This window comes from Prionailurus bengalensis, chromosome D4 (assembly GCF_016509475.1).
Source record: "Prionailurus bengalensis isolate Pbe53 chromosome D4, Fcat_Pben_1.1_paternal_pri, whole genome shotgun sequence".
Classification (NCBI taxonomy): Eukaryota; Metazoa; Chordata; class Mammalia; order Carnivora; family Felidae; genus Prionailurus; species Prionailurus bengalensis.
Window position 1 is genome coordinate 60,122,647 of NC_057359.1, and position 24,356 is coordinate 60,147,002.

Consider the following 24,356-nt stretch of genomic DNA (forward strand, 5'->3'; position numbering starts at 1 on the left):
TACATAACTGGCAGATATGACTGATAGCTTCTTGTGTGTATTAGTCTTTTTGTTTTAAATATGTGTTGGTATATAAAGTGAAGTCCATTTCTGCTAAGGTAGAAATTCTGATAGACCATCAACTTTTCTTTTTGTTGTAAGATTGCCTGCCTTTGTGTAATCATTCAAAAAGGTATTCTCACTGCAATATATATATTTTAAAACCTAAGAATGGGTAACGTGAACAAGAGTGTAAAACAAAGCTTCCCTAGAAAATTTATAAGGATTTGGTAGTAGATTCACTGTTACAGTAAGCAGCCCAAACAGTCCCATGCAGTCTATTTATCTTAAAATGATTCTGCTAATTAAGTAGAAATTAAAATAGTCAATATTTTTCAGGGTTGGAGGTTTTAAGTGATGATCCTGATTTAGTGAAGGTGGTTGAATCTTTAACTTGTGGAAAGATCTTTGCCGTGGAAATACTTGACAAAGCAGATATTCCGCTTGTTGTTCTGTACGACACCTCGGGAGAAGATGACGTCAATATTAATGCCACCTGCTTAAAGGCCATCTGCGACAAGTCTCTAGAGGTTCACCTTCAGGTAGCACTGTGACCACTCTAGTTGTCTGTCACACACACTGTAGCGAAGAAAGGTAGCGGAAAAGAATGGTATAAATTTTAGGCTAACAATTGATAGGGACAGGTTGCCTGTGTGTCAAGGGAGAAAAGGAGGGTGGGGGGGGTTCACTGGAAGAGGGGAAAAGAAGGCCAAAACATAGATAGGAATTATTAGGAATTGGGTTTTTGTTTTATTTCCCAGTTTCTAGAGTAAAATTGTATTTTATAAGAAATTATTTTGCAAAGATAATAGGAGCGGATAATACAAAAGAACAGAAAGTTAGATAAGTGAAGATGTTTATTAAATTGCTAGCTTTTGCAGTTTTAAAAGGTAAAAAACATAAATTTTCCACAAAGAGGGAAATCTTTAAATAGAACAGCTACTCTAGAACAGCTACTCTAAAGAATGAGATGTTAAAAATGGTCATTTTATTTTTTTATTATATATTTATTTTTAAAAGTATATTTTTTGGGGGGCGCCTGGGTGGCGCAGTCGGTTAAGCATCCGACTTCAGCCAGGTCACGATCTCGCGGTCCGTGAGTTCGAGCCCCGCGTCAGGCTCTGGGCTGATGGCTCAGGGCCTGGAGCCTGTTTCCGATTCTGTGTCTCCCTCTCTCTCTGCCCCTCCCCTGCTCATGCTCTGTCTCTCTCTGTCCCAAAAATAAATAAACATTGAAAAAAAAAATTAAAAAAAAAAAGTATATTTTTTATATTTATTATATTTATTTTTATTTTATTTACTTTTATTTATTATTAAATATATATATTTATTTGTAAATATATATTATATATACATAATATATATTATATATAATATATATTATGTATATATAATATATATTATATATTATGTATATATAATTTATTGTCATGTTAGCTAACATACAGTGTATATATACAGTGTGCTCTTGGTTTTGGGAGTAGATTTCCGTGATTCATCGCTTACATACAACACCCAGTGCTCATCCCAACAAGTGCCCCCTCAATGCCCATCACCCATTTTATTTTATTTATTTATTTAACTTTATCCATTTTCGAGAGACAGAGCATGAGTCGGGGAGGGGCAGAGAGAGAGGGAGACACAGAATCCAAAGCAGGCTCCAGACTCTGAACTGTCAGCACAGAGCCCCATGAGGGCCTTGAACCCATGAACTGTGAGATCATGACCTGAGCCAAAGTCGAACGCTTAACTGACTGAGCCACCCAGGCACCCCTGCCCATCACCCATTTTAAATGGTTTCCCATGGCAACATTGGGAAAACATTTGTTTAGTAAGTAGAACAACAGTGAATTCTCTTTATATTATGATTTGACTAAAAGTTGGCCAAAATTAAGCCTTTGCTATGATTATAATTTTTAAAAATTACTAACACTCATGCAGCCGATAAACATAGGTAGGAAAGTAGGCTGATGATGGGACTGATTTCGTGAGAGTTTTTTATTTTCGTTGATGTTAATGTTGCAAAAAGTATTTTTATGTAATAATTATTTTTCTAAATTAATAGGTAGAAAATAAACCAAAATGAAAGACACTTAGCCTTTCAGGCAATGAAATGTGGTAATTAATGTTTGCAAAATGTGTACTTTGTCCCTGAAACAATGATATCAGATATTCCTTTTGGAAAGAGAGGTCTCCAAATGAGGTTTTCACATTTAAGTTTCAAATTTTATTCTATCATCCTATCTATTCTCCTGCTTGCTTAAAAGATGTTAAAATGCAAAGACTTTTAATGTGATTATTTAGGTAGATACCCCTAAAGTAGGTAAGAGCTGTGCTCTAGTCTCAAGCTTCCTTGGTGTGTCCTTTGTTCCAGATTGATGCTATGTACACAAATGTCAGAGTGACTAATATTTGCTCTGATGGCACACTCTACTGCCAGGTGCCTTGTAAAGGTCTGAACAAGCTCAACGACCTTCTGCATAAGATAGAGGACTACTTCCATTGTAAGGTACGGCAGAGCGACATCCACCTCGAAAATTCTCAGTTCCAAACAAGAATGGTCACCAAATGGTATAAGTGTAGTTTTTGAACAATTCAAGGTAGAAGCTGTAGAATGGTAGGTAAGAGTCCTGGACTGCAGAACTTAAAAAACAAAAAACTACTGGTTTCTGCATTACAAAATGAGGATAATAACAGTGTATATATCCATAGGATTGTTGTGAGGAGTAGCAGCCAAACTGCTTAGCACAGCGCCTGGCACAGAGTAAGGGCCCAGCGACTGGCAGGTTTGTTATTTACAAGGCACAGTTGATGATGCTACGGTGCGGCCGCTGTGACTTTGTGTGCTAGAGCCAGCTGACTCCCCTGCCTCGGGCAAAGACAAAACCATGGAATCTAGGAGGAGAAGAAAACTTCTAAAGCATCACTCCCCAAGCTCTTTATGGTCCATGAGAACCTACTGCCTTGGTAAATGTGGTTCTGTGTTTAAATTTATTAATAAGCTCCTTACCCTTTGATTCTAGTATTATTTTCTAAACCAGGATCTGAGGAGGTTTTGTTTTAAAGTTCTAAGGTGATGTTCTTACCTCTCTTAGGGTGTTACAATTGTAATCCAGAATATGCTTGGTTTTGAGTGATTAAATCCTAATGCCGTGTGGGTTCTGACCCTCTTGCCCTTAGAAGTGAACCCTTCCCTCCAACCTCCCAAGCACACCGAAGTGTCTCGTGGCTTTATTTGCAACATTGTAGTTTTGCTGTTTGGGTATTCGTTTGCCTTACACAGTGTAGGCTTCTTGAGGGCAGAGACAGAGCCTTGGCAGGTACTGGTAAGGACCTAATTCATTTAGGTACTACAGTATCTAATCAAGTATCCTACATAGAATAGGTATTCTAAAATATTTGTGCTGAATCGGGTTAGACTTGTATTCAGACTACAGCCTAGAACTGAGGCATCAGATCTGTAGCTTTGTCTCTTTCTGTATTACAGATGTCTTAGCTGTATCTCAGGGTCATTGCTTAAGTTTGGTTTGCTAATCTATCTTGGAGAAATCTAAGACATCTGGAGAAGCTGACTCCAGTGACTCATTTGCATGCATGTGCTTATTATTCATGGTGGTGAAAAGTCCTCTCGATAGTCCCCAGTGCACTGGTAACCCAAATGGAGACACTGCCTTTGGGGAGAGTACAAACGTTCACCCTGAATGGAAGAGACCATGACAGGTCCTCAGCTTCAAGCTACAGCAAAGGGGAGGATGAAGAGGCCTATGGTCGTGATTTGTTGCCATTTCACTGGCACTGACACCCATATTTGTGTTGATAACATTTGTTTTGGAAGTAAAAATCTCGTCTTTGAATCTAAATGTTAAAAGTTGGCAGGAAGAGGCCTTCTGGACAGCTAGCCCAACCTCACTTTCGTCCAGGCTCTTCTCCTCCTTTTTGGCAGATTCATCCTCCCTCTTCATGTTTAACTGATGGCACTCGTGCCTGGATGCATCATACTGACCTGCACACTTATGTTTGTAGACATTTTAACAGGTCTGATTTATGGGCCATGTGTGAGGAGGGAGAGTAGAAGATGCCATCAGTAATGTCTGAGAAATAAGGTAGAAGTCCCATCACCCTCGTACACGCACCACAGCAGACTCCTCATGGGAAGCCTGGCGAAGTGCGGGTGCCCCAGTGAGCCTGAGCCACAGTGATGTTTTTCTGGTGGTGTAGCAATACGCTCCTTGCTAAGAGTAATAAACGTGTCACGCATTTCTGTTTTGTAGCACATGACCTCCGAGTACTTCGTTTCATTACCCTTCTGTGGGAAAGTCTGCCTCTTCCACTGCAAAGGAAAATGGTTACGAGTAGAGGTAAAAATCAATCACTTCTTTTTTAAAGCTTATTGTGAAATATTTCAGATATACAAACAAGTTTTTTTAAAAATGGAAGAAGTACCCACATATTCATTACCACGGGAGAAATAAAACATGACCAACATGGTTGAGGCTCTATGCCTGCCTCCATTTCACTCTGGAGGAGGGGAACTGCCCACTGAGTGTACTGTTTCTAATTCCTATGCTTTTTTATACTTTCACTGTATTTGTATTTATACGTACGAGCTTTTGCTATCTATATATTTTAATATAGAGGTAGTGGGAATACAGAAATGAAAATGTACATAGAATATTTATAGTAAAACTTAATAAAATCTAACACACAAATACTTTAAAAATATATGTAAATGGTAAAATGTATTGATGCTTCTGAAATATGTTTTTTTATTCATTATGTGGGAGATTCATCCATGTTGATGTATGCAGCTCTCGTTCATTTGTTTTCACTGCTGTTTGATTTAACGGTGTATGAGTGTGCCAACATTATCACTCCAGCACCCTGATCGTCGGTATTTAGATTTTTTCTAATTTTTTGTTATAAATGGAACCTCCTTTTATGAACCTTCCTGTGCACATCTCCCAGGGTACATAGAAAGGAATGGAGTTTCTGGGTAGAGAGAATGCCTGTCTTCAGTTTCACTAGATATTGCTTCATTGTTCTCTAGAGTCACCATTCTGCTGAGGGTGTAGCCCTTTGAGAGTTCTGACTTCTTGGCAGGGGTTTGGGGGGATGTCTCAGATCTTCCTTCCTGCCGAGGACGGCTTTGGCTTCAGTGTTTACATGCTCCTCTATTTCCAGTCTCTAATAATTATCTTATTTTCTTGCAAGCACAGTTACAAATTTGAAAAGAGGTTTGTTATATTTTATCATATATTTTCATATGTTTTTCAAATGTGGGTTTTGGATTTTCGTTGTTGCTGTTTCTTTCCTTTTTCCTTTCTTTCTTCTATTTTTGATATCTAGTTTTCCCAGTTGCTAAAGTGTCAAACTTGGGTTTGATTTTTTTTTCCCTTTTTTGTCTTCGTTTCAGAGGTTCTTAATCTAGATGCAAGAGCCTCTACTTTAAGCAGTGGGGCGGGGGTTATGTGACTAAGAGTTGTATGTTTAGTTATAAACTTCAAAAACATAACTCATTCAAAAGAACATGGCATTTGAATTTTAAAGTTCTGTGCTGTTTATTGGGCACCTGAGTGGCTCAGTTGCTTAAGCTTCAGACTTCAGCTTAGGTCATGATCTCACAGTTTGTGGGTTCAAGCCCTGCATTGGGCTCTGTGCTGACAGCTCAGAGCCTGGAACCTGCTTCAGATTCTGTGTCTCCCTCTCTGTCTGTCCCTCCCCCACTCACGTTTTGTCTATCTTTCTCTCAAAAATAATATAAATAAACATTTAAAAAAATTTTAGGGGCACCTGGGTGGCTCAGTCAGTTGAGTGTCTGACTTCAGCTCAGGTCATGATCTCACAGTTTGTGGGCTCGAGCCCCACATCGGGCTCTGTGCTGACAGCTCAGAGCCTGGCGCCTGCTTCGGATTCTGTGTCTCCCTCTCTCTCTGCTCCTCCCCTGCTCACATGCTGTCTCTCTCTCTCAAAAATAAATAAATTTTTTAAAAAATTAAACATTTTAAAGTTCTGTGCTGTTTAGTGTATTACGTATAAATGCACACATATTTGAAATAATTTCAGACTTTTAGAAAGTTGTAAAAATAGTCCCAAGAGTTCCCATATGCCTTTTACCCACTGTCTCCAGTTGTTAACGTCTTGGCATAGCCATTATCAGAACCAGCAAATCAACACTCATACAATATTATTAACTAATCTGCAGACTCTGTTGACATCCCAGATTGTCCTGCAAATATCTTCTTTCTGGTCCAGGATCCCAAGTTGTAGTTAATTGTCATGCCTTTAACTTAGTTTCCTCCAATCTGGCAATTGCTCTGGCTTTCTTTGTTATTCACCTTTTGAATAGTAGCAGCATTTTGCAGACTATGTCACTGCTTGAGTTTCTTCATGTGTAGAATCAGGTTATGCGTTTTTGGCAAAATACCTTTTCATCATATGCTCAAATACTTGAGATAAATGTCTAGTATTATTTTTGTTTTACTATCAAACTGTGAGTTGTCTGCCTTGGAGGTAGCAAAAGTATTCCTTCTCTTAGTGATACATAGAAAGTTAAGGAAGAAAGAATGATTAATGAGAAGCAGATCCTGTGTTTAAATGATGTGTTTGTTCCTGACATTGTAACTCATCTAAGCTTAATTTAGTGCCTATACCTTCTGAACTTACTCCATACATCCAGCCAACTCCACTCAGTGGTCATCACTCTTCCTGTTTCCTTCAAACACATCCCAAGTGGTCTGCCTTCACTTTCTATGGCACCTTCCAGCCAGTTCTCAGCCACGGCTGTTTGCTGCCTGTACTCCAACAGAGCACCAGGACCTCAGCTGCACAATCCAACTAGAGTCTTCCAGGTCTTATGTTACCAGGCCTCTTGGCTGCATCTAACAGTGTCGAAACCTGAAATACCCCTCTCACTGTAGAGAGGCTGCCATGGTATCAAATCCTCCTAATTTTCCTCATGATGTTCTAATGACTGCTTCTCCTGTTTTTTACCCCAACCTCCCCCCACCCACCACACTCCACAGTGTCACTGTCAGTGCCCCCCAAGTCCTGTCCCAGCTCACTGTTCTTCTAGGCCTCTGCATCCTTCTGGGCAATGCCATCTCATCAATTCAGTTACCATCTCTGTCCTCATGACTCCCCAGTTTGTTTTCCAGCCCTCAATGAGCTTCAGATTTATGCAAAAGTCAGCCTAATTGTCCATCTCGCATAGTCCTCAAGCTTTGCATGTCTGAAACCAAAATTATCTTTTCCCATCCTTATCTTCCTCCTATATCTGTATTTTGGTGGTATCTCTCTTCATGCAGCCACTGAGGCTGCTTCTTAAGAGTTATCTTGGATTCCCGAATCTTCCTCAGCCCCGGTGACATTTTGCATCTTTGTCATTTCTTGCCTAGATCACTGCAATACTATGGTTCCTCTGTCTTTGCTCTGGTCTTCCTCCAGTCAAGCTCCATGCCACTAGAGTGAGTGACCCAAAACGTAAATAATAGCAAGCAATAATACTTCCAATGTTTAATGAGGCTTACTATTTCCCAGACATGAAATGGTTTTTTTTTAATTTTTTAAAGTTTATTTATTTTGAGAGAGAGAGAGAGGGAGAGAGAGGGAGAGCACACGCATGAGCATGGGGAGGGGCAGAGAAAGAGAAGAGAGAGAGAGTTCTAGGCAGGCTTTGTGTGCTGTCAGCACAGACCCCAATGTGACGTGGGGCTTGATGCCTTGAATGGTGAGAACATGACCCGAGCCAAAATCAAGAGTCAGACGTTTAACCAACTGAGCCACCCAGGCGTCCTAAAATGTTGTGTGTGTGTGTGTTTTTTTTTTTATAAATGTGACTGATCTGACTTAATCTTCACAAAACCCTATGATCCCATTCTTACTGGTGAGGAAAGTCATTCAGCTAGAAAGTGAGAGGTGAGATTAAAACCAAATCTGTCTGATTTCAAAGCCCTCACCCAGTCTTACCACCAAAAATACATGGCCTCTTACAAAGTCAACCATCTCATTCTTCTCCTCAAGACTTGGCATTGGCTTCTTCTCATCTGCAGGGTAAATCTGGTTCTTTAAGACATAATGTCTGGCTCTCCAAGACCTTACCTTGCCTTTACCTTTCTCTCAGCGTCATCTCCTGCCTTGCCCTGCCTCTCTCTTTACATCCCAGCATAACCAAAATGCTTGTAGCTTCCACACATAAGAAATATAAATGTCTTGCCCATCCTTTTCCCCCTCTGTTTGAAATGTTTGGATTAGCCCCTAACTAGACTCCTACCAACCTGGTTTATTCCCATTCATCATGTAAGGCCCAGTTGAAATTGTGACATTTGTGAAATTTTAATTTATGAAAAAGGAAATACAAATGCCCAGTAAGTATGATTATTTTTAAAAGAGCAAAAATTTATACAATTTAAATTGTAAAGCCAAAGGGGTTATTAGATAAGTCATAACCTATCTGCTTGATACAATTATGTAATATTAAAATGTTATAGAAGACTAATGACATGAAATATTTTTGAGACACTTAGTGAAAAGTAGCCAATTAGGAAATAGTATATACAAATAATGTTCTAGTTTTTGTAAATCTAATTCTTTATAAATGTACGGATTAAAGACTACAAGGATAATTACAATCGATTATAGATCATAAATGATTTTTTATATCATTCTTTGAAGTATCTAAATTTTCTATGATAAAGGCATTTTACTAGCATAAGGAGAAAAAAGTACATTTTAAAGGAAAGTATCAATTTGAGGTATTCCCTCCTCCTGAAAGCTTGCCCTAACATCTGCTTCCTGGCTGGGTCAGGTACCCATTCTCTATGTTCTCACAGTACCTCATGCATAACTCTATTATTGCCCTACTACCTTATATCCTAATTATTTATTTGTGTCATCATCTCTTGTGAGACTGGGAGCTCTTTGAGATGGGGGAGTATATGTCTCTACCCAGTTATGCCTTGCCTTAATAAGCATTCAGTATATACCAACCATGCCAACATATTTTGAATAAAAGACATTTTAGGATATTGTTGTAATACTGTTTGTGTCTATCATAATCTTAAGAGATTAAAGAATTATGCTGTTATATTAATAAAGCATTTACTGGAGCCACAGAAAAAGGCTTTACTTTTGGTATATCTGACTTCCATGCCAAGAGAAGTCCAGTTCTTAACAGTCACCATACTGAAAGCACCGCCCTTCACCAGGTGGCAGTGAGAGCAGTTGTAGACACGAAGTCCCTGCCCAGATAACCATCGTGACGGGGCTATCTTTGGCTAAGGTTAACTATATTCAGTGACGGCAGATATCACAATGGCTTATTAAGGGAACTTACGGCATTTAAAGGTGCACCGAGAATCTTAATATCGTGATGTTGCCATTTGATCACAGGTAATTATTACTTTGACCCTGTATGTAATTTTCCCATTTTTGAATTATTAATTTGGCTTATTTTACCTTTCTGACTTTTTGAGTTTCAATGTTTTAGTTAGGACAAATGATAAAAATTATCATTGGGCTTTCTGACAAAGCTATAAAATGCCACAATAGGTTATGATTTAAAAAGACATAGTATTTACCTACTACAAGAAATTTTCTGTGTCTGAATTCTTTGTATTCTTTATTTCTTCATTGCTGAGACACAATGGGTTTTTTCCCTCACATTTTAATATTTTGGAGAACAGACGGCATCTTTTATCAACAGTATATAATGATGTTTCAAATTGTTTTATAAATCAGTAGTGTCCTAGAGTTGAAAGCATAGTAAACATTACCTATTTGATTTTATTGATTATTATTAGTTTGGTGATTACTATTGATTAAATGATTTAACAACTAGATGTTGACATCAGTTCTGCTCTAAAAGAATACCTATTGTAAATAGGTATATTTTTAAAATAAGAAAACTTCATTAACACTGATAGTCTTTGTTGATTTTCATATGCATTTTAGAGTTATACAAAATATAATCGCACAGAAGTGTTTTGGCCTTTTGAATGTGCTAATAAATTAGCCAACACTTGTCTCATTGCAGATCACAAACGTTCATAGCAGTCGAGCTCTTGATGTTCAATTCCTGGATTCTGGTACCGTGACATCCGTAAAAGTGTCCGAACTCAGGGAAATTCCCCCTCGGTTTCTACAAGAAATAATTGTGATACCACCTCAGGTACTATATGTTACAAGCCTGAGAGATTTTATGGAAGAGATTTGGATGTATTTGTAATCATGTTGTGAGATGCCCTCTCAGTTTTGATCCTGATAATGAGCAAAAGAAGTCCAAGTTTGTGACAAAATTGGAAATGGTCCGAATGTAGTTGTTCACTGTTTTTCACAACTTTGTGACTTGATGCACATAAGTCTCTCTGATTCCATTTCACTGTGTGTACAATGAGGTCACAACACTGGCCCATCTTGCAGAGGTATCGTAGGATAAGTATGTGAACTGCCTGGTATAAGCCCTGCTCAAATAGGAGTAAAGACAATAGAGACGATATAAATAGAGCCAGCAACATAGTGCACGCTCCAGCTCCAGAGCTCCGATTGTCATTGTTAGCTATTGCTGTTGCTTGCTTTCTATCTTGGCAACGTGTCCGACTTACAGGAAAATAACATTGACATTACTTATAAGTACCTATTTTAAGATGGTGTGTTTGCTTTTCCATCATGTTTTCTTTCCAGGCTATAAAGTGCTGCTTAGCAGATCTTCCACAGTCTATTGGCATGTGGACACCAGATGCTGTGCTTTGGTTAAGAGATTCTGTTTTGAATTGCTCGGACTGTAGCATTAAGGTTAGTTATCTTGATGCATTTGGAAAGGGAGCTGTCAGCCAGAAGGGCTCATTTGTTTTTTTGTGAAATAATTTTGTCTTACCATAAATTGATGCTTTCATATGTGACACATTTTGGTAGTTAAGAGGTTGGTTACATGTATGATAAGATATTTCATGGTTTGATTTTTATTTAAGAATTTATCCTGTATCTCCAGTATTATTTTTAAGCCCTTTATATAATTTTTCCAGTATTAATAAGGTAGCAGAGATAGTTCTCTGCTCCTATTTTGCTCCATGATAAGGAATTAAATTCCCAACAGAGGGACCATATATCTCTTGATAAACGTTTGTAAAGGTCATTCAAATAAGGTCATTCTTTTTTTTTTCAAAAGTATAATAGATTACAAGCAAATAATTTGATCATAATCTTGTTTTCTTCCTGTTAAAAGTTTAAACTGTTTTATTTCACTAGCTCCTATTTTTTTGTACTTTTGCATCTTTGTATCAAAAACATTATTTTTGTTTCCAAGTATAAAAACATAAGATATTTTTGTTTTAACTAATGAACAATGCTATTTTCTATAAGCATTAAACAGTGAAATGTCCTTGAGAAATATCTTCATGAAAATCTCCACATTATTCTGGTTCACAGGGATTTTCCTACGTTTATACAATTACACACTTAATTACCATTTTATATTCTTCAATTGCCATATGATAAATGAATATTGTTTTATCAACTATGTTTTAAGCTCTTAAAGCCAGAGTATTGGGTACTCAATAAAAATATTTTTTAATGGTTGATCTTTGAAATGGTACTTCTGTATCATAAACAGCAAAATAAATTAGCAGTCATTCATTCATTAGCACTTTGAAATGTTGATTAATTTAAATAGATCCATCTTGCTAGGAAAAATATTTTTAAGCAAATTACTGTAGATGGATTGCCTTGTCTCCCTGTCTGAGACCTCTGTTCCTGCCTTTCTTTTGCGGCCCTTTTTGATAAGAGATCAGTGTGACTGGAAGTGTCTCATTTTTGTCCTTCCCAGGGTAAACCGGAGGAGCTGGTAAGAATTACCAGGCAGCCAGCCCTTTGGGACACACAGCTGTCCAGTCCCAGGTGTCAGTGTGTGGCATTCCCATATAACACTCATCCCTCTGGCAGAAAGAGGTAGAAAGGTAGCCAAAGGTCTCCTGGACAGAAGGGGCAAAGCTGCGGTTTTGACCTGTTCAGTGGAACTTTTTCCTTTTTCTCCCCAGGTTCCTCCCATGTAACTGGGGAAGGGGTAAAGGGTGAGGGTAGATACTATGACCAAACAAGGCATTTAGGCCAAGGTCCCCAAGGGTATGGTGAATGTCAAAGCTTTCTCCTTCACTTCCCAGTGTGGGTGCACCTGCATAGGTAGAATGCATATGGAACACTTTTGCCATTTTTGTGATTATTTTTTATTGTTGAAGCTGGGAGATGAGCCCTTGAGGGTGCATCATAGTGTTCCTTTTACTTTGAGTGTTCTTAAATGTCATCAATAAAAAGAGTTTTTACCAATGGTATGCGGACTCCATCTCAGTGATAATGACCTCTAGTGAGTTTTAAGGTATCCTCGGTTTTTAGAGGTTAATAAAGTTTTCGTTTCCATAAGCCAGCTGCTGGCGTCTTGGACTTAAGAGCCTATTCACTGCTGTGGCTGTGATAGATCATTTATCTTACCTTAAATAAAATGAATTTTAGCAAAGTGGGTTCCTTGTAAAATACTGTGTTTTCCTATTTAAGGTTAATATTATGGTGAACTGGGATTCCTTGAAATGCCTTGTGTGTTTTCCACAGGTTACAAAAGTGGACGAGACCAGAGGGATCTCACACATTTATTTATTCACCCCTAAGAACTTCCCCGATCCTCACCACAGTATTAATCGCCAGATTACAAATGCAGACTTGTGGAAGCATCAGAAGGATGTGTTTTTGAGTGCCATATCCAGTGGAGCTAGCTCTCCCCACAGCAAAGGCGGTGGCACCCCCATTCCAGGCACCGCTGGAGAGAATCTGAGAAAGAGCCTCACAGACGTCATCAAGAAGTCCGTGGTGGACCACACCGGCTCTTTCTCCACAGAGGAACTCCCCCCTCCCGTCCACTTGTCGAAGCCGGGGGAGCACATGGATGTGTACGTGCCTGTGGCCTGCCACCCGGGCTACTTCGTCATCCAGCCATGGCAAGAGATACATAAGCTGGAAGTTCTGATGGAGGAGATGATTCTGTATTACAGTGTGTCTGAGGAGCGCCACGTAGCCGTGGAAAAAGACCAAGTGTATGCTGCCAAAGTGGAAAACAAGTAGGTCCTTGGACAGAGCGTGTGATCCGACTACGAAAAATGTGTGGAGTGATACCAAGGGTCCTTAATCTCTGCAGGGGGACTTTGAACTGCACTTAGGGAAATTTTGAATGTGAAGCGAGACTAATGAATTGTGCAGTCTTTTAACATTTGACATGATGTCATTTATCTAAAAATCTAGTCACCATATATTAAATTCCTGTTAAATATCTAAAATGAAGGTTTAAATGTTTTTGTTTTTCTATTAGACAAAACGTTGTTGTTTCTTTAGGAAATAATGGCTTTTTGGTTGAATAACTTTTAAATTTTAAAAACAAATACTTATTGTAGAAGATTTAGAAAAATGCAAAAATATGTAAGAAAATCCTCCAACCGGACAGAACCCTTGTTAAACTATTCATGTATTTCTTCTCATTCGTTTCTACATATATTCATACAGTTGGTGTAGTATTATTATTAAATACAATTCCACACCTACTTTTTTTACCTCACATAATCCTGTGAACATTTTTCCATGTGATAAAATGTCTTCATAAACATTTTTAAGGCTGAATAATAGTCCATCATATAGAGAAATCATAATTTACTTATCATTCTCTCTTGTTATGTAGTTTTTTCTCCCAGATTTTTCACTATTCTAGATAATATTGAACATAAATCTCTGTTCACATCTCTGAGTATTTCTGAGATAGATTCCCAGAAGAAAAATTACTTGTTTAAGGATTAGAAGGTTCTTGAGGTAGGTTGTCACTTGCTCCTGGAGAGCCGTGCCACCTTCTGTATGGTGCAGCAATGCACGGTGCACTTCTCCAGCCAGGACTCACTGGTGCAGCACTTTGGTCTGTTTTTTCACATTTCCCATTTGGATCACATCCTCCTTCCCTGAAGCCCTCCAATATGTTCTGGTTCCAACCCAGTGAATCCCTAGTACTCCACCCCACACAGTACAAGGTCACAAAAGCCCTGGAAAAAGGAACAACTTAGCCCTGTCCCGTCTCCTTTGCCAGCTTTCTTAGGGGAACTGACCAAGCTTATTTGATGATGACAAACACAAAGAACTGTTCTCCCACAACAAAAACAACAACAACAACACACACACACACACACCCCAGAACTCAGTTTAAAAGGTCAAACTGCTTATTTTATTATTTTTTTTAATAAAATGCTTTGGTTCGTTCTCAAGATATCAAGCATAGACATTTGTGAAAATTTTATTATTCCCATAAGAGAAAAAAACCAATTTTTAATTCTTAAGAGTGAAAAGTATCATAGCTCTCATTTTAAAAAGGATTCAGCTTGTATGTCACAAGCTTTTCACTTTCAAAAAACCATTTTTACTATGTCATGTTATTTACAACTGTAAGCATGCATGGGTTTAATTCCACACAGGAACATCATTTGCCTACGTGAGAACTCTTCACAGAATAATTTAATCACAGTTAAAACAAAACCAGTGTTAACTATTAATCTGAGGGGCAGATTGATGGTGATTAGCTGTGGGGAGATCCTACTTGAGGGCAAGAGTTTTGTGGGGCAGGAGAACCCAAACCGGAGTCCTTCAGTGTAGGGTTTCAGACTCGGCCCTCCCCCAACATGGGTCCAACAGTCCTGTTCTGGGGCTGGGACTTTCACCAGCTAATTTTTTCCTAGATAATCAAGGATGTCTCATATATATAAGAACAGATTGTCCAATATTTTCTTAAGCTTCATGAACTGAATCAGTGTAAAGTGTTTAGAGTTTCTATCTTGCCTGTATCACAGGACTATTTACTAAAAACCCTGGTCCCAACTCTGGTGAATTAAGACTTAGGAATTTTCAGATACACTGTTGATTGCAGCCGTTTCCAAATCCACGTTGGCTAAGAATAACCTGGGAACTTACTAAAAATGCAGATTCTCCTTCCTCACCCCAGACATCCTGAATTAGAGTCTCTGGGAGTGGAACTTCAGAATCTGTGTTTTTCATAAACTCTCCTGATGATTCACAAGCAGCCCTGCACTGAAATCGGTGAACTAGTCCAAACAGAAACCTTTAGTTAAGCTATTAGTGTTGAAAATTAAAAGCTACCGAAGGGCATGACATGTGACATGTAAGTCTTCTGGTAGCTCTTCCCTCGCTGCTCTGTACCTTGTATTTATACACTAAAACCACCAGCATTTATACACAGACCACCAGCATTTGCCCTGTACAATTTAAAGACAGTGCTATAGGTGGAAACCAAATGATTTTTATCTCCTTTTGCACCTACACAGATTTAACAACCTGCACCAAACTGGCATTTCCACATATGAAAATTTCTCTGACATGCTTATATTTACACAGCTTATCTTCATTTTAATAATTATCATAATTATTATATAATAACGATGGCGGCTACCATTTGCCAAGCACCTATTGTGTGCCAAGTAATGTACTAGGCACTTTATATATATTATTTCTGCAAGTGAGTTAAAATTAAATACTACACATGAGATAATTGAGGCTCAGAGAGGTTTAATAGGAGCCCAAGGTGACATAGCTGGAACATGTCCTGGGGGTGGGGTGGGGGGATGCCAGCCTAAGTCTGTTGGTTCCCAAAACTCACATACTTACTGTGATATCTTTTTGCGCCTCCCTGTTGTGACTCATGGATTATCGCTTGCTGCACTTTGGGCTTGTTTCTGCCTTCAGAAACAGGTTTCTGGAGTTTCCTCCCCAAACCCCCAATCACTAGTGTCCAAAGTTGGCCTCTTCAGAGCTTTCTTACTATAGTTTACCCCATAGCAGTGGTGTGGGTTTCCTGTACCCATTCTCCACTGGTGTGCTGGAGAATCCATCCAGCCTAGCCAGCTCCCAGCCCAGCAGTGTATTGCAGTGAAAGGCCTGCTGTTGCACTGGGCTTGTGGCTTATAGCTAATAAATCTGTTTCAGAGGATGGTCCATGGCAGAGCCTGACTCATACCTTGCAGGGGCAGAGGCTATCTCCATAGGCACTTACCTTTTAGATGTTACAAACAACTTCCTTTCCTTAGTGTGATGATACTCTTCAATCACATAGTCAACACTAAAGAACTTTTTTTTTTTAAGTTTATTTACTCATTTATTTAGAGAGAGAGAATCCAAAGCAAGCTCTGTGCTGTCAGCTCAGAGCCAGAGCCCAACTTAGGGCTGGATCCCATGAACCCGTGAGATCATGACCTGAATTGAAATCAAGAGTTAGACACTTAACTGACTGAGCCACCCAGGCACCCGAAGACTGTAGGACTTTAATATGGTCCTTCATATCTTAACTTTGAAGTCTAAGCTTTTCTAATTGTAATGATGATGCATGTAGGCCCAGAGGAGAAAAGTATATTCATATGAATTTCTGACTGGCACCTTGAACTCCAGATCGGAAACCATGTTCTTCTTCCCCCCTACTCTCCTATCTTTTCCAGGCTCTTTATTCTAGGCAGTGGGTTGGACTTTGTGTTTGTTTTATTTTGTTTTTTAATGTCCTCACTCGGCATAACTAAAATTGTCACCTTTGCATTCAAAATGTTTTGTAATCTCTTCCCACACTCTCTTCCCCATCTGGTTTTCTTTTCCATTCCTTCACACATTCTGCCTTCTAGCTCTACTGTGGTGTTTGCTCTGCTCCCAGCTGTCATGCCCTGTAGAATCTTCTGTGCTTTTTCTTTTCATGCATGTCTTCAGCCAGGCCTGGTTCCAGTTACTCCCTCTTCCCATCTTTTACATACATACCCTGTCCCAGACCTGACGTTTGTCTCCCTGTCAGAGTGGAGGGATCTCCTTGCCTTGTCCTGATCAGCCTCCATCTGTTTGATTCTGCTTAGTGGTTGTTGCTAGTTTATGTGTCGGTCTCCTGTAGCAGCTCCCTGAGGCCTGTGAATGGGTGTTGAGCGAAGAAATACCACCAAGTAAGCTGGTGGCAAAGCAGAGAATAGTAACCTTTGGAGTAAGAAGAAGCAATCTCTTTAAAACCTCAATGACAGTACAGTTTTATATTTTGATAAACATCTTTCGCATTAATTTTTTAATCATAAATTGTTATCCTTAAAGCATATGTCAACTTTGTGTATTTTCTTTCTTCCTTTTTAATCCAATGCACATCTAGGTGGCACAGGGTGCTTTTAAAAGGAATCCTGACCAATGGATTGGTATCTGTGTATGAGCTGGACTACGGCAAGCACGAGCTAGTCAACATAAGGAAAGTACAGCCGTTAGTGGACATGTTCAGAAAGCTGCCATTCCAAGCAGTCACAGCTCAACTTGCAGGTAATTTCTGTGGAACTTGAACTCAAGTCACAACATGGTTTATATTGTCCTTTTGTCATGGGCACTTAGGGAGTACAGAGTCACTGGCCTATTGAGTTAACTTTTTTTTTTCCAAACAACTTCCTGACCATAATAGAAATAATTTGTAATGATCTGTCACAGACATGCCTTTCCACTATATCTGCTGTTTCTATTTTTCCGTATTTCTCTCTGTCTGTGGTCTCACATATGGGTATATTTCTAAAGCTGTAGTCAGGACAGGTATGGTCTTGCATGCTGCTTTCTTCATTTTTAGCATTTTTTTCCTAATTACTTTTTAAGTGTTTGTTTGATGGTCTTCATAATGATTTTTTTTAATGTTTATTTATTTTTGAGAGAGAGGGACAGAGCATGAGTGGGGGAGAGGCAGGAAGAGAGGGAGACACAGAATCCAAAGCAGGTTCCAGGCTCTGAGCTGTCAGCATAGAGTCCAATGCAGGGCTCAGACTCACGAACCTCAAGACCATGACCTGAACCAAAGTTGGATGTTCAACCAACTGAGCCACCCAGGCACCCCTGTAATGATTTTTAATAGCTGCAAAAGATTTGATTTAATCGTTATTTCCCTTTTGTTAAGCATTTAGGTTATTTATACTTTTATTGTAGTATTAGGAAAAAACCTGCAGCTGTGTATACTAGCCAAAACAAACAAAAACAATGAAACAACATAAACGACCAATAGGAGGAGCACATTGCTCAGCTAATATTTGACAACTTATTGTATATATTATAATACAAATGCATAATGGGTTTCCACAATTATAAAACATCCTAGGTCATAGAATATGACCATTTTTATGGCCAGGTGAGTTTCCAGTTGCATCGTAATTAACAGCATGCAAGTATGTGATTTTACTACATTCATACACCCTATTGACTATTATTATTAAAATCTGAGGATGTAAATTAGCAGGTGTACAGGGACACTTCTTTAAAATACTGTCCAGTTAGAGTTTTGTGACAGCAGTGCAAATGCTGGTGGCTCCTCTGTGCATCCCCCCAGTACGTAGCACGCGTACTGAGGCGAAGCTTCACGCAGAGGTCCGGCAGCATTAGCAGAGGGTGTGGGGGCGAAAAAGGCTGGGGGATGCAGACCTCCAGCCATCTAGGACTGTCTGTGTCCTGCTCTGCTGGGATATGGGGGGTCGTGACCACATGGTGCCACCCATTCAGCACAGTAGCGGAAGTGATCTCAGAAACGAAAGGAAGTGTGTATATACATCTTTCTTTTAATTTTTGACCAGCTTTTGTTGGAGATATCTATATCTATATATACCGTTATTTTGAAGTATTTTTCAGTTTCTTTCTTTGTGTCTCCTGCTAGATTTCGCAGGAAACTCCCATGATAGTTAGATATGAACCAAAAACAGCATTTTGCAGACGAGCATGTGTACCACTGATCTGCTTTGAACTCAGACCTCTAAATAGTTTCTTCAGATTTAATGATTGCATTTTTTTTTAATTTTCACTTTTGGATGTTCAGGTCTTGCTAACATAAGCATGACAGTCAAACTGTCCAGAGAGGGAGTCTCTGTGAGGAACAAGTGCATGGCACCATCATCCCCATCGCCAGCACCTTGGCTGATAGTCACTGGGGCTTACTATGGGCAAAGGTCTCCACCAGCCACTCCATTTCACTGACTTTTCCCACACACTAGGAGGGTTAGGTACTGTTAACTATTGCTGTTAAAGGTCGGGAAACAGCAGGTTGGGGACTACTCTAGGCTTCTCTTGTTCTCAGAGAACTTAGCCCACCTCACTATATGGATAGCAGGTCTGTTAAATGATGTGTGAAACTCCCAGATCTCCATCACTACAGGGCACTGTGTATAGTTTCTCGAATCTAGTATATGTGCACTTAATTCATGTTAGTTTACTAGTATTTTCTGAAAAACACATACTCTCTCAATTTCATTTTAAAACCTAATTTCGAATTCTCTAACTTGAGCCCTCAAAAGTCATAGGGACTTTAGAAATACATGGGATTTACAATTCATCTGGTCCAACCGGTTTATTTTCTGATAGACTGAGACCTGAGAGACCAGATGATTTGCCCAAATCCCATACCACTTGACAGAGGAAGAGCTGGGAATGGTAATTAGGTCTCTAGACTTTCAATCCAGTGCTTTTGCAATGGTATTATATATAATTTTTAAAAATCAGTATACTCTAAGTATATTAATTCTCTTTCTCCTTCTCCTCATCCTTCACTACATCTGGTTCATCAGGAAAAAAAAATCCGTAAATAAGAGATGTATCACTGATGTCATTGATATTTTATTTTATTTGAGTGCAGTTGACAACAATGTTACAGATACTGTTGGTATTTTAGTCCCCTTGGGTATCCCCATTATCCATTTAAATCTACCTATACTTTATATAGGGAAATGGGCAGTAGTTATTATAACTTCACTTTTTTTTTTAGATTAAAAAAATTTATTTAAGTAATGTCTACACCCCAAGGGGGGCTCAAACTCATGACCCTGAAGTCACACACTCTTCTGACTAAGCCAGCCAGGTGCCCCTATAACTTCATTTTATAACACAGCAGTAAATCTCCATGAAACTTGTGTCTGTAGGTGAAGGTTTACAGAAATAACCCCATTCACAATAGGAGAACTATGATAAGCTGGACTGTTTTAAGATTGGTGGGTAACTCTTTGGTTTGGTTTTTTAATTAGGCAAGTCTAACCTGGTACGTTTCAGCTACTTTGGAACTAACAGTTTTCCATTATTATGGATCAAAGAAAGGTGCATCCGACGCTCACTGATCCTTGTACTCCTTGTCTTTCTCGTAGGGGTGAAGTGCAACCAGTGGTCTGAGGAGGCTTCGATGGTATTTCGAAATCATGTGGAGAAGAAACCTCTGGTGGCACTGGTTCAGACAGTTATAGAAAACGCCAACCCTTGGGACCGGAAAGTAGTGGTCTATTTAGTGGACACATCATTGCCAGACACAGATATCTGGATTCATGATTTTATGTCAGAGTATCTGGTAGAGCTTTCAAAAGTTAATTAATCACTGCTTCTGAGACCTTGACAACTAATTCAGATTTTTTTTAGCAATAACAAAATGTAGTAGGCTTAAAAAAAGAAATCTTATCTCTGCTACAGGGCTCTGACTGCTGTGGGGATTGAAAAGAATATGCTTCTGTTTGATGAAAGATATTTAACAAGTTTTGTTTTAACAGAGTTGACTTTTCAAAGAAAATTGCACTTGAATTATTACTATAATATTAGAATAAAATGTTTATCAATATAAAAACTGACTACCTTATAATTTCTAGGCTTTATGATCGTAAGATGAAGGATTTCCCTTTCTATTCATGTCTTCTTTATGGTGCTGGGTTCCTTTATAGTTAGATTGTGAGAATTTATGACTTAACCCTGGCGCAGTGGTCTATCCCAAAGCCAATTGTGTGAGGATGATCTTGAGTCTTTAGCACATTAGCATTGCTAGTGGTGCTGTAGAGAAGCAGCCCAGATGAACCTCAAAGCGTATTCCTCACCCCAGGTCTTGAGCGGCATATCACTACCCAGAGTGTCTACACCTTCCACAGTCTCCCTACCCAGCCTCATTGTCCATGGCTCCTCAACCAGCCACACTGCACCTGTCTGGCTCCCTGTACACCCAGGACTATTGATATTCTATAGCAAGCCTTGCTCCCCTCCTAACCATGCTTATTCTGTTCCCTGAGCCTGCCCATCCTTCACCCCCCACCATTTTTGTTTGCCAGTATCCTCCGTGACATCCCGGGCTGACCATGAAGCCTTCCCTGGTACCCCTCCCACCCTGTTGCATTTGGAGTACGCCTCTCTTTGTATCAAGACCTCACTGAGCTTTGTAGTATATAACAAGTTGTCTGCGCACCCGTCTCCCCAGCTAGATTGTGAGCTCCTTGAAGGAGGAAGGGGTCTTACTCATCTCTTTGATGACGTACTGGTAAATGTTTGGCAATTGGTTCTGATGGGTGTGGGCCGGGAATGAGCCTTGATTCACAGTATCTGACGATTCCCATGTTGTAAATACCTCCACCGTTGTTGAGTTCCAGCTAACAATGTGACATCACTGAATGTGGAGCTGGGAAAAGACACCCCAGCAGCTCCTGTGAGCCCGTACAATGGACTTCAGAACATACCACTGTCTGTGCACTCCACAACAGACAGAATGATCTCTTGAACACATCAGGCACCCATTATGTCCTTGCTAATTGATGGGCAGGATGGCTTGACAGAGGGATAGGTGGAGGCCTTATCAGTGGTCCAAAGATGATGGGGGAAGGCCCTGGACTAAGAGAGGAGCAATGAGAATCAAGAAAAAAATTAAAGGCCTTTTGAAGTTTTTAATTAGAATTATTAGAACTGACATTTTAGATCCAAAAGACAGGAAAAAGAAAGTGTCAAAAAGTGAAGCCAAGTCTTACGGTCTGAGAGGCTAGGATGATGAACCTTATTCCATTTGGGAAACTGAAATTTTTTGTTTTAAACATACTGAGTTTAGAGGCCACTGGGTGACGTAGTCGGTTGAGCGCCCACCTCAGTTCAGGTCATGGTCTCGCCGTTCCTGAGTTCGATCCCCGCATCAGGCTCTGTGCTGACAGCTCAGAGCCTGGAGCCTGCTTCAGATCCTGTGTCTCCTTCTCTCTGCCCCTCCCCTGCTCACGCTCCGTGTGTCTCTCTCCCTCTCTCTCTGTCTCTCTCTCTGTCTCTCTCTGTCTCTCTCATAAATAAATAACAAACATTAAAAAAAATTTAAACACACTGAGTTAAGGGACTAGATCACTGTGTGAGGATATGCATAACCTATTAGAAATGTGGAGTCTTCACAGGGGAGAAGGCCAGGCTGGAGATAAACATTCTTAAACTCATTTGCTTATTTTTATTTGAGAAAATATAGGAAAAGTGAGAGCAGAAAGAAGGTAAAGACCAGATATTTGAAGTTTTTCATGTAAAACATGTTGAAATTATCTTCCTAGCTTTTTAAAATTCATATTTGGGGCACCTGGGTGGCGCAGTCGGTTAAGCGTCTGACTTCAGCCAGGTCACGATCTTGTGGTCTGTGAGTTTGAGCCCCACGTCAGGCTCTGGGCTGATGGCTCAGAGCCTGGAGCCTGTTTCTGATTCTGTGTCTCCCTCTCTCTCTGCCCTTCCCTCGTTCATGCTCTGTCTCTCTCTGTCCCAAAAATAAATAAACGTTGAAAAAAAATTTTAAATTCATATTTAATAAAAAAGTGATTCAAAATTGAGGAATGCTTACACCACTGATTTAAACATTTATGATAAAATCAGAGTATCCTGACACAAAGATTTAAGTGAAACAAAGTAGTATGAATGTATTTTATAATGGTTTCTTTCCCCAACAAAAACAACAAAAATCCTCAAATTGCCTACAGATTAAGAAGAGGTGGGTTCTGTTTCAATGACTTTAGAAAGGCTTCCATTATTTTTTTTTTTTCAACGTTTATTTATTTTTTGGGACAGAGAGAGACAGAGCATGAACGGGGGAGGGGCAGAGAGAGAGGGAGACACAGAATCGGAAACAGGCTCCAGGCTCTGAGCCATCAGCCCAGAGCCTGACGCGGGGCTCGAACTCACGGACCGCGAGATCGTGACCTGGCTGAAGTCGGACGCTTAACCGACTGCGCCACCCAGGCGCCCCATATTTTTTAAAATAGAACAATTGTGTTGTTGATGTAAGTGAAAAATTAATCTGGTGCTAGGGCAATTTGACAAACAATGAAGCTTGGCCCCTGCCTCATACCATATTCAAAGTTAATTCCAGGTGGATTCAAAGCCTAAACGTGAGAGCCTAATGAGGGAAGATAACACAGGAAAGTACCCTGATAATCCAGGAGTAGGAAAGATGTCTTAAACAGGACAAAGTGCTAACAATAAAGGCAAATATTGATATACTAGACTATGTTAAAATGAAGAACACCGGTTTGTCAAAAGGCGTTATTATGATGGTGTAAAGGCAAAGCACACAACGGAGGAATATTTGTATTTGGAACATATTCAATAAACAGAAGACTATCCAGAAACAAAATGGCAATAAATTTGAACATTTTACAAAGAGGAAATCCAACTGGCCAATCAACATGAAAAGGCCCTCAACCCACGGAAATCAAATTTCAGTGAGATCCTAATACTCCTACCAAAACTGGGAAAATGTTTCAACTTTCGTTAATTTCAATTATTGAAGATGTTTGCACTTGTGCTGGAGGATGCCAGTAAAGAATGTTCACAGCAGCACTATTGGCAATAGCTAAAACCTAGAGACAGATGTCCATTAATAGTAAAATGGATTTAAAAACAAAACAAAACTGTGCTGTAGGGGCGCCTGGGTGGCGCAGTCGGTTAAGCGTCCGACTTCAGCCAGGTCACGATCTCGCGGTCCGCGAGTTCGAGCCCCGCGTCAGGCTCTGGGCTGATGGCTCGGAGCCTGGAGCCTGTTTCCGATTCTGTGTCTCCCTCTCTCTCTGCCCCTCCCCCGTTCATGCTCTGTCTCTCTCTGTCCCAAAAATAAATAATGTTAAAAAAAAAAAAAAAACTGTGCTGTATTCATGCAATGGAAACCTCTAAGGTAATAAAAGTAAACAAAGTACAGCCACGTGAAACCACGCAGGTTAATCTCACAGGGTGGAATTGAGCAAATGAAGACAAAGTGTGGAGGAAAGCAGGCAAGGAAGTGATTACCGTAAGAGTAATCTTAAACTTCCTTAAGCGATCATTTTAGGAGGAAGCTGGAACCCAGGACCCAGAGGGTTGGCTTCTGGGCTGCTGCTGGCAATGTTGTTTCTTGCAATAAGTGTTCAATGTGATAAAAATTTTTGAACCTGCACACTTAGGATGTATGTACTTTTCTTAAATGTTTGATTCCGCAACAAAAGGGCTTAAAATAAAAATAATCTGAAATATTAAAT

The 24,356-nt window shown here is 39.6% G+C and overlaps 1 protein-coding gene across 5 annotated transcripts in view; it reads left to right on the forward strand.

Annotated features, from left to right (window-relative positions):
* TDRD7 (tudor domain containing 7) overlaps positions 1-20,710 on the forward strand; it is a 76,395-nt gene extending 55,685 nt beyond the window's left edge. For 4 of the 5 annotated variants that reach the window (XM_043567135.1, XM_043567134.1, XM_043567138.1 and 1 more), the window contains 8 exons: positions 379-581; positions 2,414-2,548; positions 4,311-4,397; positions 10,070-10,204; positions 10,717-10,827; positions 12,634-13,136; positions 17,234-17,394; positions 20,232-20,710. In XM_043567135.1, the coding sequence (XP_043423070.1) occupies positions 379-581; positions 2,414-2,548; positions 4,311-4,397; positions 10,070-10,204; positions 10,717-10,827; positions 12,634-13,136; positions 17,234-17,394; positions 20,232-20,452 (1,556 nt within the window). In that variant the 3' untranslated portion in view covers positions 20,453-20,710. The remainder of the gene's footprint in view (positions 1-378; positions 582-2,413; positions 2,549-4,310; positions 4,398-10,069; positions 10,205-10,716; positions 10,828-12,633; positions 13,137-17,233; positions 17,395-20,231) is intronic. The other variant, XM_043567136.1, reaches the window with a different exon arrangement.
* Positions 20,711-24,356: the final 3,646 nt, after the last annotated feature.